This window comes from Neolamprologus brichardi, unplaced genomic scaffold (genome assembly GCF_056152115.1).
Source record: "Neolamprologus brichardi isolate AB-2024 unplaced genomic scaffold, ASM5615211v1 NODE_ptg000031l+_length_7269946_cov_1, whole genome shotgun sequence".
Classification (NCBI taxonomy): domain Eukaryota; kingdom Metazoa; phylum Chordata; class Actinopteri; order Cichliformes; family Cichlidae; genus Neolamprologus; species Neolamprologus brichardi.
In genome coordinates, this window is record NW_028270136.1 from 2,590,028 (window position 1) to 2,607,999 (window position 17,972).

The following is a 17,972-nucleotide window of genomic DNA, read 5'->3' on the forward strand; positions in this document are numbered from 1 at the left end:
AGATGTAGGTAACACCAGACTGCAGATGAGCTGCATACAGGGCTGGACTGGGACAAAAAATTGTCCCGGGCATTTTGACTAGAGACTGGCCCACCATTATAGGAAAAATCATAAAGCCTTTGAATGAAAACAAACGCTGTTGTGACAGTGATGTACACTGTCTTGATGGTATATATGTATCAATCTATCAATCGTTTGTTGTAAGATTCAGATAATTATTTTTTAAAAGCCAGACATTTTAAATGACATAACAAAGAAAAGTACTTTGGGCCCCCCTCTCCCTGTTAATGCCCTACCAGCCCCCCTGGCAACACTTTGCTAGACCCGCCCCTGCACAGTTACCAGCTGTCAGCTACGTAGAAAAAGGATCCTGGGGTTATTTGTCTCTCAGAAACAGTTCATAACTTCCCTTCAACTCATTCATGTCACCTAAAAGGTAAACCTGTTTCTCCATCACCTGTTCAGCTCTGATGATTCAGTAAGGACATCTCCTGGTTTCATCTGCATGTTTCCCTCTCACCAGATAACCAAACCGACATCATGACCAGCAGCTTTTTTACAGCTGTGGCTCCAGCAAACATCAGCTGATACTAGAAATTAATATTAAATAAATTCTAACAACAGCTGATCAAGCTTAAACGTGCTGCTGTTGTTTAGTGTGACATCAGCTGGTTTCTTTCTGGCGCAAAGTGGGCGATAAACAAACAAGAGAGCCGATCAGCTGATCATTGATCAGATTCATGATTGAAGTAGAAACAGGAGAGGGAGGGGGAGAGAATGAGAGAAGAAGAGGCAGCTGTGCAGCAAAGACACAGAATAACTCCAGCTTTGTGTCTTTTTCATTGTAGCTGAAGTCCAGGACAAACTGTTCCTTTTCACCTCAATACGAAACGCGCAATATTTTCTCTGAATACAAGACGATTCTGTTTTTTATGGGACGGTTGGAAACTCTAATAATTAACCTTATGAACAAAATAAAGTTCAACATCTTCATAGCACCCACCCAGCTGTATAGAAACTCTGTCATGCTAGCTAGCACGCAGTACGGAAAAAGTCAGAATAACGAAAATAAACTCCACCTAAACTTGGTTTATATCTGACCCAGATAGACTGCAGGTCATAACTTCTTACCTGAAGTTCAGTTCACACTTGGACCAGCGGCCACCTCGGGTCTCTTTTCCTTCTGCGTCCCCTTTCTCTCATCCACCTGCTAATGTTACTGAATCTGTGGAAGCTCCGCGATAGCCACCACACGAAGTAACGAGTAACGACCCTATCTAAATCCCAGTAACGACTAACGCGTTCCTGATTTTGGCATAATAACTAGTTACCGTGCTCGTTACCACAATAATAATGTAGTTACTGTAACGCGTTACTGTAACGTGTTACTTAATAACGCGTTAGTCCCAACACTGGTTGTGAATAAACGTGATTTTATGAGAATCATAAATATCTTTACATTGTTTTATTTACATAATACACAGAGTGATGAAGCTATTCTGGCAGATCTTGCAGTGTTAGTGATTCATGAGTCAATCAATTGTCAATAAACTCAATAAACTCAAAACAACACTGGTCAGCACAGTCACATCACAGCATGGTTGTGCATGTCATCTACCAGAGCCCTGTGCGTTCTGCATCATCTGATTCTACGACTACAGTCTTCTGGACAGAGACCTCTGATGCTGTGCCTGAAATCTGCCGGAGCCACTCTTTCAGTTTGGGGGTTACAGCTCCTAATTTTCCTATTAACACTGGGATCATATTAGACTAAGGAAACACATTGAATTAAAAAAAAAGAACTTGATAAAAAGATGAACAATGAAAAAAACAGAAGGTCTGTTTAGACAGAAAAGTTTTTAACTGCAGCTAAACAGAGGAGGTTCTGTTCCCGAACACTGGAGCCACACACTGCAGGCCTCGGTCCTCTCAGTTTTCTGAGTAAAGACAGCGAGCAGCAGTGTATTTAACAGGAAGCTGAAATATTTAGTCTGGAGCTCTGTATGCAAGTATGAGAATTTCAAAACAAATTCTAAAATAAACTGGGAGCCATCATAAAACAATAAAATCAGCGCAATGTGAACTTGCTTGCTATAGTACGTTTGGTTTCTGGTTGCAACATTTTTTCTAGCTTGTAAGGATGAAAGCGACAGTTTATCTAAGTTGGTAAACGGAGGATTACAATAATCTTGACACAACGACATGAAGGACCAGTTTTCCCCAGTTTAGAGGGGCAGACTGTAGCTTGCAATCTAGAAATGTTCCTTAAATGAAAGAAACAGCAACACAAGGTAGATTTCATATGTGATTAATGCCCAGAGAGGAAGCATACATGACACCAAGACGATAGTTACACCATCGTGTAACTATCCATCTGCAAATGCTTTGCTTTTTTATATAAATAGCATTGCGTGTGTAAACTTCAGAACAAGTGAAAATTTCAAAATAAAAGTTCAAATGTTTTTTTCTACACATTCATTTAATAATAATATTAATGTTAATAATATTGCATAATATCCTTTGCACCTTTTATCACTTTGATTTGCACCAAAGCAGTTAAAATGTATGATTTTTTTCCCTAACTGCACAGACTGATATTCTGGCTTCCTGTTATACTGTGATGATGGATTAACATCAACAATAAACAATAAACAATGGATTAACCTTAGGACAAGTCAAAAATTAGCTTGAAGTTATGTGTGCATGGTGTTCTTAGCGATTGGACAGAAGTAGAAGGTATTCTAGCTTGTTTTCATACCTCAGCAGATTCCTATATAAGCCTGTAGGGGGCATCTCTTCCTGGTAAGTCTGCTGCCTGCACAGCCACTCAGCGCTGGACTTCAGTCTTGCACGACCCAGAGATGAGGCCGCTTCCACATGTCTTTTTCCATCTTCAGGTTAGGTAAATGGTCCAGACAAACACGGGCAATGCACACGTCCACTATGCCAGAGGTCAATGTTGCTTTTGTCCGGAAGTAAACAGTGCTTGTAAAGGTCTTAAGCCTTCCCTGTATTTGCCTCCAAGCTCTCCTAAACAGGACTCCTGCAGGCTTTGTGAAGTGCTTTTTCACTCATTTTTGGCCCAGTCCTTTCATTGAACATTTTCCGAGGGATTTGTAAGCCACTTAACAATGACCTGTGGCTCTTTAAACAAAAAAAGGACAAACCAGTGTCGTGTCTACACCAGGGTTTTAATAGTTTTGCAATTTTCATTAGTTTTTATTTTTATTTAGTTTTGACTTCAGATTTTCAATTTTATATCGGTTTTAATTAGTTTTTACCAATTGTTTGCTAGTTTAGTTTAGTTTTTATTTTTTTTGAAAATCCTTAGTTTCAGTTATAGTTTTAGTTGTGTTTGCAATAATTAAGTGTAACAAAATCCCAGTTTCATCATATCAGTCATTCTCTTCTGCTTATCCTTGGGTATGTTGCTATTCCAGCTACCATACTGCACCCTGGACAGGTCGCCTGTCTGTCGCAGGGCTAACACGCAGAGACAGACAACTCACATTCCCACCTATGGGTTCTTTAAATAAATAAATAAAGGCAGACGAACAACCATTGATACCAGGCAACTATAAAACGTATATCTTGGCCCCAATGAGACTATTAACTCTCGCAGCACCGGGTGTTCGTAATTGTGGTTCAAGTGAATTGATAAACGTTTTGAAGGTAATTGACTCACGCAGTTGTGTAGATATCCCCGTCCTGTTGTCTCGGGATGCATCACGCTGCCTTGCCTGGGGTTAGCTTCTGTTTCTGGGGATGAGGGTTGAGTGTGCTCCCTTACCTTCTCAAAGTAAGCTAGGTTAGCCTTCTTGTGTGAGCTTTTCAAGTGCACTTTAAGGTTTGTGGGATTTTTTTCCCTTTAGAAATGTCCCTCATAATTTGTCTCTTTCCACTACAAGACACTTGCTTTATCCAAAACACAGTCATATTCAAAGTAATCCCAAATTGGACTCTGGCGCTTTCTCCCGACTTTTCCTGACATGATTCTGCGCGTGGACGGAGCAGCAACACAGACGACTCGACTAACGTACTGCCACCTGCTGGCATAATGAGACACAGCAAGAAAAAAATCTGTAAACTAAACTTCATTTTCACCCTTGACTCTTGTATGACACGCACACATCAATGAAAACTAAACACATTTTTGCTATAAATTCAGTTAATTTTAGTTAGTTTTGTGAACACTCATTATAGTTTTAGTTAGTTTTCCTTTTTTTTGTTTTTATTTTTATTTCCGTTAACGAAAATGTTTTTTCACTTCTAGTTTTCGTTATTTCGTTAGTTTTCGTTAACGATAATAACCTTGGTCTACACGTAACAGACCTCTCGGCACAGAACAAATCTTAAATTGTATGTTTAGACCCTTTAGTGGCAGCCTGTTGCAAAAACTCACCTATTCAGTTAAATCTACAAAAATTCTAAAAATAACAGTTTCAACAAGCTATTAGCCCAGATCTCAGTGTTCAGTATGTCCTTTACAGAGCATGTTGCTCTGTAAGGCTGGAAAAGAGCTACTGTATCAATCAAGTTAAGCCTCTCTGTAGTCAGGCAAAAATATAAAAATGTTAATACCACAGTCCTGTCATTAAGACGTGAGAGAATGTTGATGTTTAGAAGTACCAAAGATGGTTTTAGTTTTTTTTCTTTCAGCCTCGGTGGTGTATCATTCCCTCTATGCCTATGTTGTCATGTTTAAGATGGAATTGTGACACTTTTAAAAACTGCAGACCCTCCTACTTATCAGCACACAGAGATCTGATGGATGTGATTCATCATTAGTCAGTGATTTCATAGCTGTTAATTAGGCAGCTTTACAGGATGTGTTACTTGGTCTCGTGGTCTCATTCCTCATTGACTTTCAATTCAATTCAATTCAATTTTATTTATATAGCGCCAAATCACAACAAATGTCGCCTCAAGGCGCTTCATAGATACAGAGAAAAGCCCAACAATCATACGACCCCCTATGAGCAAGCACTTTGGCGACAGTGGGAAGGAAAAACTCCCTTTTAACAGGAAGAAACCTCAGGCAGAACCAGGCTCAGGGAGGGGCGGGGCCATCTGCTGCGACCGGTTGGGATGAGAGAAGGAAGACAGGATAAAAGACATGCTGTGGAAGAGAGACAGAGATTAATAACAGATATGATTCAATACAGAGAGGTCTATTAACACATAGTGAGTGAGAAAGGTGACTGGAAAGGAAAAACTCAATGCATCATGGGAATCCCCCGGCAGCCTACATCTATTGCAGCATAACTAAGGGAGGATTCAGGGTCACCTGGTCCAGCCCTAACTATATGCTTTAGCAAAAAGGAAAGTTTTAAGCCTAATCTTAAAAGTAGAGATAGTGTCTGTCTCCTGAATCCAAACTGGAAGCTGGTTCCACAGAAGAGGGGCCTGAAAACTGAAGGCTCTCCCTCCCATTCTACTTTTAAATACTCTAGGAACAACAAGTAGGCCTGCAGAGCGGGAGCGAAGTGCTCTAATAGGGTGATATGGTACTACAAGGTCATTAAGATAAGATGGGGCCTGTTTATTTAAGACCTTGTATGTGAGGAGCAGGATTTTGAATTCAATTCTGGATTTAACAGGAAGCCAATGAAGGGAAGCCAAAACAGGAGAAATATGCTCTCTCTTTCTAGTCCCTGTCAGTACTCTTGCTGCAGCATTTTCGATTAGCTGAAGGCTTTTCAGGGAGTTTTTTGGACATCCTGATAATAATGAATTGCAGTAGTCCAGCCTGGAAGTAATAAATGCATGAACTAGTTTTTCAGCATCACTCTGAGACAGGATATTTCTAATTTTAGAGATGTTGCGCAAATGGAAGAACGCAGTCTTACATATTTGTTTAATATGTGCGTTGAAGGACATATCCTGGTCAAAAATGACTCCAAGGTTCCTCACAGTGTTACTGGAGGCCAAGGTAATGCCATCCAGAGTAAGAATCTGATTAGATACCATATTTCTAAGCTTTTCAGCGCCGAGTACAATGACCTCAGTTTTATCTGAGTTAAGAAGCAGAAAGTTAGTAGCCATCCAAGTCTTTATGTCTTTAAGACATTCCTGCAGTTTAACTAATTGGTGTGTGTTATCTGGCTTCATGGACAGATAGAGCTGGGTGTCATCTGCATAGCAGTGAAAATGTATGCCATGTCTTCTAATGATGCTGCCTAGGGGAAGCATGTATAATGTAAACAGAATTGGTCCTAGCACTGAACCCTGTGGAACTCCATAATTAACCTCAGTGTGTGAAGAGGACTCTCCATTTACATGCACAAATTGGAGTCTATTAGATAGATATGATACAAACCACTGCAGTGCAATACCTGTAATACCTACAGCATGTTCTAATCGCTCTAACAGGATATTATGGTCAACAGTATCGAATGCTGCACTAAGGTCAAGAAGGACAAGCACAGAGATGAGTCCACTGTCAGAGGCCATAAGAAGATCATTTGTAACCTTCACTAAAGCTGTTTCTGTGCTGTGATGAGCTCTGAAACCTGACTGAAACTCTTCAAATAAACCATTCCTCTGCAGATGATCTGTTAGCTGTTTGACAACTACTCTTTCAAGGATTTTTGATATGAAAGGAAGGTTGGAGATTGGCCTATAATTAGCTAAGACTGCTGGGTCTAGAGATGGCTTTTTGAGTAAAGGTTTAACTGCAGCCACCTTGAAGGCCTGTGGTACATAGCCGATTATTAGAGATAGGTTGATCATATATAAGATCGAAGAATTAATCAATGGCAGGACTTCTTTGAGCAGTTTTGTAGGAATGGGGTCTAAAAGACACGTTGATGGTTTGGAGGAAGTAATTATTGAAGTTAACTCAGAAAGATCGATTGGAGAAAAAGAGTCTAACTTAACATCAATGGAACTAAGAGTAGCTGTAGATAATATTACATCTGTGGGATGATTATTGGTAATTTTTTCTCTAATGATAAAAATTTTATTTGTGAAGAAGTTCATGAAGTCATCACTAGTTAACGTTAAAGGGATGGTTGGCTCAAAAGAGCTCTGACTTTTTGTCAGCCTGGCTACAGTGCTGAAGAGAAACCTGGGGTTGTTCTTATTTTCTTCAATCACTGATGAGTAGTAAGCTGTTCTGGCTTTGCGGAGGGCTTTCTTATAAAGCAACAAACTATTTCTCCAGGCTAAATGATAATCCTCTAAATTTGTGACACGCCATTTCCTCTCCAGATTACGAGTCATCTGCTTTAGGGTACGTGTTTGAGAATTATACCACGGGGTCAGGTATTTCTGATTAGAGACCTTAGTTTTCACCGGAGCTACAGTATCCAGAGTCGTACGTAGTGAGGAGGTGAAATTATTAACAAGATAATCGACCTCTGTTGGGGTAGCGTTCAGATAGCCGCTCTGCTCTGTGTTGGTACAGGGCATTGACGATGATAACAGTGGCTGGATTATATTCTTAAACTTAGTTACAGCGCTTTCAGAAAGACATCTACTTTGATAAAGTCCACTCTCCACTGCTGCGTAATCAATTATTGTAAATGTTATCAAGAAATGATCAGACAGGAGAGGGTTTTCAGGAAACACTGTTAAATGTTCAGTTTCTATGCCATATGTTAAAACAAGATCTAGAGTGTGATTAAAGTGGTGGGTGGGTTCTTTTACATTTTGAGAGAAACCAATTGAGTCTAACAACAGATTAAATGCCATGTTGAGGCTGTCATTTTTAGCATCAACATGGATGTTAAAATCACCCACAATAATTATTTTATCTGAGCTCAGAACTAAATTAGATATAAAGTCTGAGAAATCAGACAGAAACTCTGTGTAAGGCCCAGGTGGACGATAGATGATAACAAGTAAGACTGGTTTCTGAGTTTCACAGCTGGGGTGGACAATGTTAAGCATCAGGCTTTCAAATGAATTAAAAGTCTGTCTTGGTCTTTCATTAATTAATAGACTGGTGTGAAAAATTGCTGCCAAACCGCCCCCTCGACCTGTGCTTCGAGATTTCTGGTAGTTAGAATGACTCGGGGGTGTTGATTCATTTAAACTAACATAATCATCCTGCTGCAACCAGGTTTCTGTAAGGCAGAGTAAATCGATTTGTTGATCAATTATTAAGTCATGTACTAACAGAGACTTGGAGGAGAGAGACCTAATATTTAATAATCCACATTTCACTGTTTTACTCTTTGGTTCAGATGTGGATACTGTATTGTTCTTTCTTTGTAAATGTTTAAGTTGTTTGTTGCTGGTTTTTAGTTTGTTTTTTGTCTTTTTGGAAGCAGACACAGTCTCTATGGAGATGGGTTTTTGGGGGGGTAGCAGGAGGAGAGAAGCTGCAGAGAGGCGTGTAAGACTGCAACTCTGCTTCCTGGTCCCAACTCTGGATAGTCATATTTTGAGGGGTTTAATAAATTTGTCGATATTTCTAGAAATGAGAGCTGCTCCATCCAAAGTGGGATGGATGCCATCTCTCCTAACAAGACCAGGTTTCCTCCAGAAGGTTTGCCAATTATCTATGAAGCCCACATCATTTCTGGGACACCACTCAGACAGCCAGCAATTTAAGGAGAACATGCGGCTAAACATGTCACTCCTGGTCTGATTGGGGAGGGGACCAGAGAAAACTACAGAGTCCGACATTGTTTTGGCAAAGTTACACACCGATTCAATATTGATTTTAGTGACCTCCGATTGGCGTAACCGGGTGTCATTACTGCCGACGTGAATTATGATTTTACTGAATTTACGTTTACCCTTAGCCAGCAGTTTTAAATTTCCTTCAATGTCGCCTGCTCTGGCCCCTGGAAGACAATTGACTATGGTTGCCGGTGTCTCTAGCTTCACATGTCTGAGAACAGAATCACCAATTACCAGAGTTTGACCCCCAGCGGGTGTGTCACCGAGTGGGGAAAAATGGTTAGACACATGAACGGGTTGGTGGTGTACCTGGGGCTTCTGTTTAGGACTATGCTTCCTCCTCACCGTTACCCAGCCGCCTTCTTTCCGCAGCTGCTTGGGATTTGCCGGGGAACAGCTAGCGGGGCCTACGCTATCTTCGGCTGCACCAGCTACAGGGGCCTGGCTAGCTAAGGGTGAGAGAAGGGTGCAAAGCCGAGTCTCCAGATCAGTAATCCTGGCCTCCAGAGCTGCAAATATGCTACATTTGTTACAGATATCATTACTGCTAAAGGAGGCCGAGGAGTAACTAAACATCTGACACAATGAGCAAGAAAGTGCAGAAGGGACAGGTGAAGTAGCCATGGTGCTAACGAGTCGGCTACGAGCTAAGCTAGCGAAACAGTACAGAGACAGTGAGTGAATACTTTGGCTATAAATTAGGTAGTGAGTACACAGAAAGTGTGCTTCGGATGAAGCACGTGAAGATTATACTGTGAAAAAAGAATGTATTTAAAAGTTGTTAATTAAACTGCTAAGCAAATAAGCTACTCAGAAACACCACTGTGTTTGAGCAGGAACAGGAAGCGATACTATACCACAGAGCGAGCGAACACCAAGTGACAGCGCCACCGACAAACAGACTTGAGGGTCAGTCAAGGCTGACTTCAGGCTGAAAAATTGGACTAGCTGACTGAAAACAGCTCAGATTAGTTGCAGCAGCGTTTCCCACTAAATTTTGTCTATTTTGGTCAGGGGAGAGGCATCTGCACACCTGTATGTGTATGCTAGTAATGGAGTGGAACTTCTAATACTATCAGATCAGTTTGCTTTTAGTTGGAGTAAAGCATCATCTTACAAGTTGATGTTTTCTGTTTTTTTTTTTTTTTTTAAGATACAGCCTTTTTTTGTAGAAGCAGATGTATGCAATAGATTAAGTTGTTGCTCCTCATTCACTCACTGTCTCACAAGCACTCTGGGCTGAATAGCAGCCTGTTTCTGGAGTAATTTCCTCAGTGTTATTCACAGGAAGTGTAAAAGCTCTTCCCAGGCAGTTGAGTATTTATTTACTTTTTTTGCAACATAATTGGTAATCACTAATGAGTGTCTCGTCCTGTGGACCGCAGCTGGTTCTTCTGGTGAACTTCGTTCTCTGAGCAGAAGGCGAGGGCTTTGCCTGCTAGTAAAGAGCCAGAGCGCACTCCAGTTGCTGTAAGCACACACTGTGTCACGTCTCTGTGTGGGGAAACGCCGCAGAGACGCGGCTCTCATCACCAGCAACGTCCTTTCACACAGAGATGAGGTCAGTTTGACACAGATTCAGATTTGCTCGCTGTGCAGGTGCAGGCCTGCGGTGGAGTGGCCAGCGCAGGTCTTCTGGGGAGCATAATAAAAATATAGAAACCTGAGAAATGCTGTTTTGCTGTAAGAGCACGCCACTGTTTGTGCCAGATGCTCAAGGAGTAAGTATGCACCCAGAGGACAGGCCATTGTGGGTCTGGGTGCTCAAGGTCAAAATTTCTTTATTGCACATGTTCACACGGGATTCCCAGCAAAAACGTATTTTCACTGCCTGTTTATGCTGGCCTTCTGTGGCATATTTGATAAAAGATATGATAAATGTGCTGCTTTTACTTTCTTTTTTCTTTTCAGATTTAGCAACAGGAGAAAAATCTAAAAACACCCGCTTCTCTGGAAACTTTCTGGACTTGTCTAAGAAGATGACTTTGAACAGACTATCAGCCAAATATGATTCAGGTAAAGTTGTAAAACATGAGGGGCTCCTGATTTTCATCTCCCAGCGTAGTCATTGCATCATCACTTTTTCATAAAGTTATTGAAGCTCCTGCCTGTGGTACCCGGCAGTCTTCAGATGTCCATTAGCCCATCGCTATTGTACCATTGCAGACGTCAGTATTATACTACTGTGTATTTATACCTAGCCCAGCAGATGATTTCTCTTGGTGATACTTTAAAGATGTAACAGGTTTTCAGGTCAGGTGAAAAGCATAGCTTTAAAAGTAAGACATGAAGATTTTATTTTATTTGAAGAATAGTTCAAAGGCCAAAATAATGTCATTTTTAACATCCTTGTGTATCATTCCCTCTATGCCTATGTTGTCATCATACTTATAAGAATCATAGTTATAAGGCTTTATATCAATTTTTGACAGATAAATCATTCAACTTGATCTTGATGACCTTGGTGGATTATAATAGATTGCAGGAGTGCCTAGTTGGGTCATGTTAACAAAGTTTTACATTACATTGAAAACTTGCTGCTGTCATGTTTAGAGACAGAATGGCACGCACACATGGAAACACTACTGAAACGTAACCTCACAGGCGTTTCCCTCGTGACTATGACTGCATAACACCGGCCTTGTTTGTCTTAGTGTAGTTAGTTTAAAGACATCTTGACATTGCACAGGAAAAAAAATAGTATTGCAGGTTTAAAGTAAATACTACTGATGTTCTTTGTTTTGTTTTTTTCTTTGTTTTGTTTTTTTCCTTAATGGTAGGTGGAGAAAAGTCTTTTCTCAGCTAATAAAACACAGCACACTGAGTATCTGTTGGACTGAGTCCTTGTAAAGTGTGCCTGCATAGCTAGAAAGCCCTGCAAACACACTCGGGCCTGTTTGAAAATAGCTTATATAGCTTTGTTGGTTTCTTTTTTCCAGAGAACGTTTCATCCTATGGTAAGAAAACAGGGGGAAAAACTTAATTTGATGTTTTGGTTTTTGTGAATGAAGTTGATTCTTGTTTACGAATCTAGACATTTTTGCTCCGTGTCTCCTCCAGCACCTGAAACTACAAATGGATCAGTCATGCATGGTTTGTCTCTTGAGAGGAATCCCATTGAAATATTAGAGACTGGAAGGAGCATCAGTGACATCATTGATGGCAAGATTAGACAGCTGTATTCGGTGGTGAGCATCAGAGGCATTGTATCATTCAAATTCCTTAATTTTGTCCAAATGTTCTGTGATGGCTCTCAAAATATTGTATGATTATGAAGAGGTCTCCAAAAAAATGCATCTTCTAGGGCAGCGAGGAGCCTTTCTGTGTCGTAAATCTCGACAATATATTAGAGAGGCACCGGCAGTGGATCAGTCTGTTGCCTCGGGTGAAACCCTTCTATGCAGTGAAGTGCAACAACACAACAGCAGTTTTGAAGATGCTAAGCGCTCTGGACACTGGTTTTGACTGTGCCAGCAAGGTACCGATGGAATATCTTAAAATAATGAGGATTAGTTTGTGTTCTTGAGAGTCAGCTCTTGTATAAATACATCTTGGTCCCACACAGGCTGAGATCGAGCTGGCCCTGTCGCTTGGGGTGAAGCCCGATAACATCATTTATGCCCACACGACCAAACCGCTGTCCCACATCAGATACGCCTGCGCTCACAGAGTGAATCTGATGACTTTTGATAATGAGGAGGAACTCTTAAAAATCTCTCTTGTCCATCCCCAAGCCAAGTAAGTGAGCAACCGCTACTATGTTTCAGCATTTGGTGCAGCTTCCTTTGAGATTGAGATTGATTTGCAATAACACCTTTGAATCACTTTCCAGGCTGGTAATACGAATTGCAGTGGACGACTCCAAATCGATGGTAAGACTCAGTCCAAAGTTTGGAGCCAGACTGCCCACAGTTAGACAGTTGCTGGGCCGTGCCAGAGAGCTGAACTTAGAGGTGGTCGGCGTCAGCTTCCACGTGGGCAGCGGCTGCACCAGGAGCTCGGCCTTCAGGCAGGCCATCGAAGACGCTCGGGGTGTCTTTGACGTAGCGGTGAGCCATTGTGACACAAACGCAACAATAATTCCTGTATTGTTTATTTGCAGCTCCAATATGCAACACTGATCTCTTTCAGAGTTTTTTGGGGTTCCAGATGAGACTCTTGGATATTGGTGGAGGATTTTCTAAGATTGGGGACTTCCAAGAGAAGTTTGAAGAGGTAAAGTCTCTGCTTTAGCATTGTCTCCACCACATTATATAAGTCCTGTTTCTAATCACCAGCTCTGGCACATTAACTCCCCACAGGTTGAAAGGATTTGTTTCTTAGAGTTGTGTATGAAAAGTCAAAAAATATGCACTCACTTGCAAACAACCACAGCCTCAAACACAGTTTATGATGGATGGATGGTAAACAAGGATCTCTAGCCTGAGATGGCAGTTTGGGAAATGCCTCCTGAGGGTCAGTGAGCTCCCAGCCTGGTGGCAACCAGGGTGACAAAATGTGGGGAAGGAGCGTGGGGCAGTTGCACTTATAAACACACAGCAACCTTAAAGACGTTCACCTGATGGTCATCCTTTATTTATCCAGCTAGTCTCACTGAAATAAAAATGTCTAGAAGAAGTTACAACAAATACAACAGGTAACAATATAACAAACAAAGAAGCGATACCTGAACTAGAGATGGACCGATCCGATATTACGTGTCGGTATCGGTGCGATACTGACCCAAATTCCTGGATCGGATATCGGGGAGAAATAAAAAATGTAATCCGATCCATTAAATATCAAAAAAGCACCTCACAAAACTTGCTACACGGCGTAACCCGGCTCATAACCATAGCACGTTGCAGCAGTGTGGTCACGTGATAGAGCCGCTGTGTGTATTTGTAGCCTCGCTACCAAACCAGCATTTCATCTCCGAGGAAGTTTTCCCAGAGAGAAGTAAAGCAAGTGTGTAAGTTCATCTCTGAATGTTTGTAAAGCATTCCAGCGTTAAGCTTAACAACCGAGATATGGAGCGACTGCCTCTCTCTCTCTCTCTCCCTCTCCTGCTGCGACTTCAAACGTTAAACTGATCAATGATCAGCTGATCGGCTTTTCTGTCGCGAGTCCGTCTCTCATTTGTTTTTGGCCCACTTTGCACCAGAAAGAGGAAACCAGCGGCTGAACAACAGCAGCACGTTTAAGCTTGATAAGCTGTTGTTAGAATTTATTTATTATTACTTTCTACACCAGGATCTTTTTCTATGCAGCTGACGGCTGTAACTGTGCAGGGGCGGATCTAGCAAAGTTTAGCCAGGGGGGCCGATAGGGCATGAACAGGGAAAAGGGGCACAAAACTTTTCTTTCTTATTCTCATTTAAAATGTCGAGCTTTTAATAAATAATTATCTGACTCTTACACCCAAAGTTTTAATCTGATGTAAAAAAAATATATAGAAGTCCATTACTGTATATAGTAACTGTTAAGTCTACTATACCCTAGTAAGCTATAGTACTTTTTCCTTTGGGAAGGTACCATCTGTGCAGTCTGCAGTTCTGTTGAAGAAAGATGTTGAATCTATTTAATATTTCTTGAAAAATAATTGATTTCTGTGCATTTTCCTCCCTGCATCAAATTAAAGTTGATTATGTTGATTAAGCATCATGAGGTGGGGGGTGGTTCCCTTCTTTTTTTTTTTGCTGGGAGTTTGCAACCCTATTAGTTAGGTTGCTTAATATTTCTGCTAAGTACTCTTTAAAATACCAGAATAGGGAGGATGGAGCAGGTTTAAGTTTATTAGATTGATCAGTGTTGCTGAACTATGAAATATTTTGGGCGCAGTGTATTTTTTACATACAGGTATAACAGAATAGCTTTAGTGTTGTTATTTATTTAAACTTGAGTATGAACTTATACAAAATGCAGCAAGATATTTTAAAAAAAACGTTTTATTTATTGAAAAACACACTATATCGGATTCATATCGGTATCGGCAGATATCCAAATTTATGATATCGGTATCGGACATAAAAAAGTGGTATCGTGCCATCTCTAACGTGAACACAAACGTGACTCTGATGCTTTCACTATCAGTTGGTTTGCTTGTTTTTCTTGATGGTCCCACGTTCCTGTTGAGAGCGTTCACGGTGTTCTGCTCGCTGCAGATGATATTTGGAATCAGTTTTTCTGCCTTTGTAGTTCAAAGCAGAGTGAAAGGAGAGCAGTGGCCACATGATGGTGCTGTTGGTACATTTGAGATTCCCAGGGCGTTCAGAGGAGCTGAAAATTATTCTGTCATATCATTTTTATTGATTATGAAGAAGAAATTTCATTTAAAAGGCTATAGGGAGGAAAAACCACTCTTACACCAGCCAACACACATGTTTGTGTGTTTAGTTTCTCCCCCACGGCGACAGCAGACTGGTATTCAGGGGAGCGTGCTGTCACTCAGCTCTGTCTTTGCTCTACTTGTCTGGATGTCCTGAACCCAGTATCTGCTGGAATGCAGTAACCTGTAGAAGCTCGTCTTCTCTTCTTCTGAATCAAAGTGAATTTTGTCTGTAGCACAAACAGTAATGGCATCACAGTCATTTGAAGACTGCATGTAAAATGGGCTCGCCAGTGGTAAATAAAGAGTTGGAGTGTGTATGTGTGTCCTGAGATGAGCTTTTTGTCTGCACTCTCACACAGACACCGGATCGCTCAAGCATAACTCAAGTTGTGGAGGAGCCTTTAAATATAAGATCTGCCTTATAGTGCAAGTTAACCACTGCAACACTATCCATCCATTTTCTCCCACTTATTCAGTGCAGGGTCGCAGTTGGGCTGGATTCTGTCATGGGTAAAGACACACAGGTACAGGTTGCCTGGATATCGCAGGTTAACACACTGACAGAGACGGACAACCATTTATTAACCTAACTCGCACATCTTTGGACTGTGGGAGGAACCCACGCTACCACAAAGCACCCCTGCCTTTTTTTAAAGAGTAAGTATTGTGAGCAGAGGCATAAGGCCATAGAGTCAAGTTATTAACAGTGTGTGTGTGTGTGTGTGTGTGTGTGTGTGTTCCTAGTTCTCGGAAGTCATTAACGGATCGCTGGATGAATTCTTCCCACCTGTCAGTGGGTTGGAGGTGATTGCAGAGCCGGGCAGATACTACGTGGAATCGGCCTTCACGCTGGCAGTGAACGTCATTGCCAAAAGAGTCGTCGTCGAGGACGGAGCCATTAAATGCACAGGTGTTGCAGTGATGTGTAACTGTTCGACACACCTTAGCGTACAGGGTTGTAGTTTCTGTGCATCTCAGCTGCTGTTATGCTAACCATCATTCCTCGTTTGCGTTCTCCAGATGGAGCAGAAAGCTGCCCCGAGAGAGTGATGATGTACTACATTAACGACGGTGTGTACGGCTCCATGAGTTGCATCATCTTCGACCCCGCTCACTGCAAACTTGAACCGTACCCTCACAGGGTAAATATCAACAGCATCCCTATAAAAGAATTTCACTGTTTTATTTTTTTTCCTCTTCACATCTGGTGAAAAGTGCTAAACATCCATGCTTTCAACAGCAGCAGTTTCTGCATGTTTAGGCCAGTGACATCATGTCAAAAATTGACAAAATCATCATTGACAAAATTGAGCATAGTGTTAGTTCAGACAGGTTGTGGGGTTTTTTTGTTTTGTTTTTTTTAAATATATCTCAGTTGATAAGCTCTCTGCAGGCTGTTAAGAAGAGCGAACCGAGATACCGCTCCGTCATCTGGGGTCCAACCTGCGACAGCATCGACAAAATAACCGAAAGCTACTGGATTCCTGAGCTGTACGTGGGCGACTGGCTTCTCGTCGACAACATGGGCGCTTACACTGTCAGCGTAACCACCGACTTCAACGGCTTTGAAAAGGCACACATTTATACTGTTGTGACAGCTGAGACTTGGCTCGCCCTAAACCTGTCTCGTGCCTACGATACTGTCCATTAATGAGGCGAGCACTTATACTTAACTTCACTGGCCTGTTGTGAATATCGTGTCTTTTGTCTGTTGCACTGTAGAATGTTTTCCTGCTTTTAAAATAGCCTCTGTGTTAAGTCTGTTAACTTAGCAGAAGCAAGCCATCCACTGCAGAGCTTCTATGAATGTATTGTGAGGTTAATGATGTCCTTGTCTCATCAAATTTAAGTGGGGTGAAGACCAATCGGTTACCTAACCTTAATTACAGTTATGTGACGCCCTTTTTAAATACGAGACATACGTCAGTTTATTTTGGCCACTTAATGACTATAACTAGTTAATATGATCTGCTGTCTGCCAAAGGAAGTGAAACTCAGAGCTAAAAGTGTTATGAAAAAACTGCATATAAAACTGTATGGTGCTATAAGAAATTATTTAGTGTCAGTCTCTTACAGTCTACAAATGTTGCAAGACTAATTGTCATTCTTTATTTTAGCCTTTGAGTGTGTGCATCTCTTCCAAAAAAAAATGGTGGGAGGAGACGAGGTGTTTTTATAAAAACAAAAAAAAAATACTTTTATCTGCTGGTGTAAATTCTTCTTCTTTTGTCTGCTTTGTTTTTAACATGCAAGTAATATTGATATGTTCCTGCTGTGTTTTGCCATATAGGCAGGCCTTTACTGATTAGTAGAGAGCAGCTGAAATTGCCACACCAGTCAAGCATTCTTTGGTAGAGTTTGTTGTTTCTCCAACGCCTCTACTTGATTCTGATTATAATTTGCAGTAAATTTTGCAGAAATTTTAAACCTTGAAACTCAGTGTGTGTTTTTTTTTTCCTTCCAGAGGTGTGCCCCTTATTGTTTTGCTTCCAAGGTGCCAGACATGCTTCATATGTAATCAGTTCTTAGCTCTCTGGGCCGTTTGAAGGTTCTTTGAACACTGGCCTGTTTTTCACTCCTTTTCAGTCCAGTACTTGTATCTGACCATTTTCAGAGGAATCGTTTTGTTTGAGCCACTTAAAACTGACCAATGTGTCATTCAAGACAAACAAAACAGGAATCTAACTCAAGGAATGATCAAGTGTTATGTGCAGACACACAACACTTGCACTCTGGAACTCTCTCCCTTTGAGCTTGAGATCTGTGGTCTCTGATTCCCAAAGAGGTATTAGATGAAAATGTGGCACATCTCTGCATGTTGTGCAGCATGTACATCATTTGGATGTCTTAAAAAGTCCCTCAAAAGCCTTCAGTTGATTGAAGATGCTGCAGCAAGCGTACTGACAGTGTTGGGGAGTAACGGAATACATGTACCACCATTACGTATTTAAAATACAAAATATGAGTAACTGTATTCCGTTACAGTTACCGTTTAAAAAGGTGGTATTTAGAATACAGTTACTTTGTTGAA

At 41.1% G+C, this 17,972-nt stretch overlaps 1 protein-coding gene across 1 annotated transcript; it reads left to right on the top strand.

Moving 5' to 3' along the window:
• The first annotated feature begins 10,301 nt into the window (after window positions 1–10,301).
• Window positions 10,302–17,167, top strand: LOC102797037 (ornithine decarboxylase-like). Its single transcript, XM_087837194.1, has 9 exons — window positions 10,302–10,647; window positions 11,692–11,819; window positions 11,936–12,109; window positions 12,197–12,369; window positions 12,464–12,680; window positions 12,763–12,846; window positions 15,686–15,866; window positions 15,968–16,083; window positions 16,335–17,167. The coding sequence occupies exons 1-9, from the start codon at window positions 10,302–10,304 to the stop codon at window positions 16,590–16,592; spliced, it is 1,677 nt and encodes a 558-aa protein (XP_087693320.1). The 3' UTR covers window positions 16,593–17,167.
• Window positions 17,168–17,972: the final 805 nt, after the last annotated feature.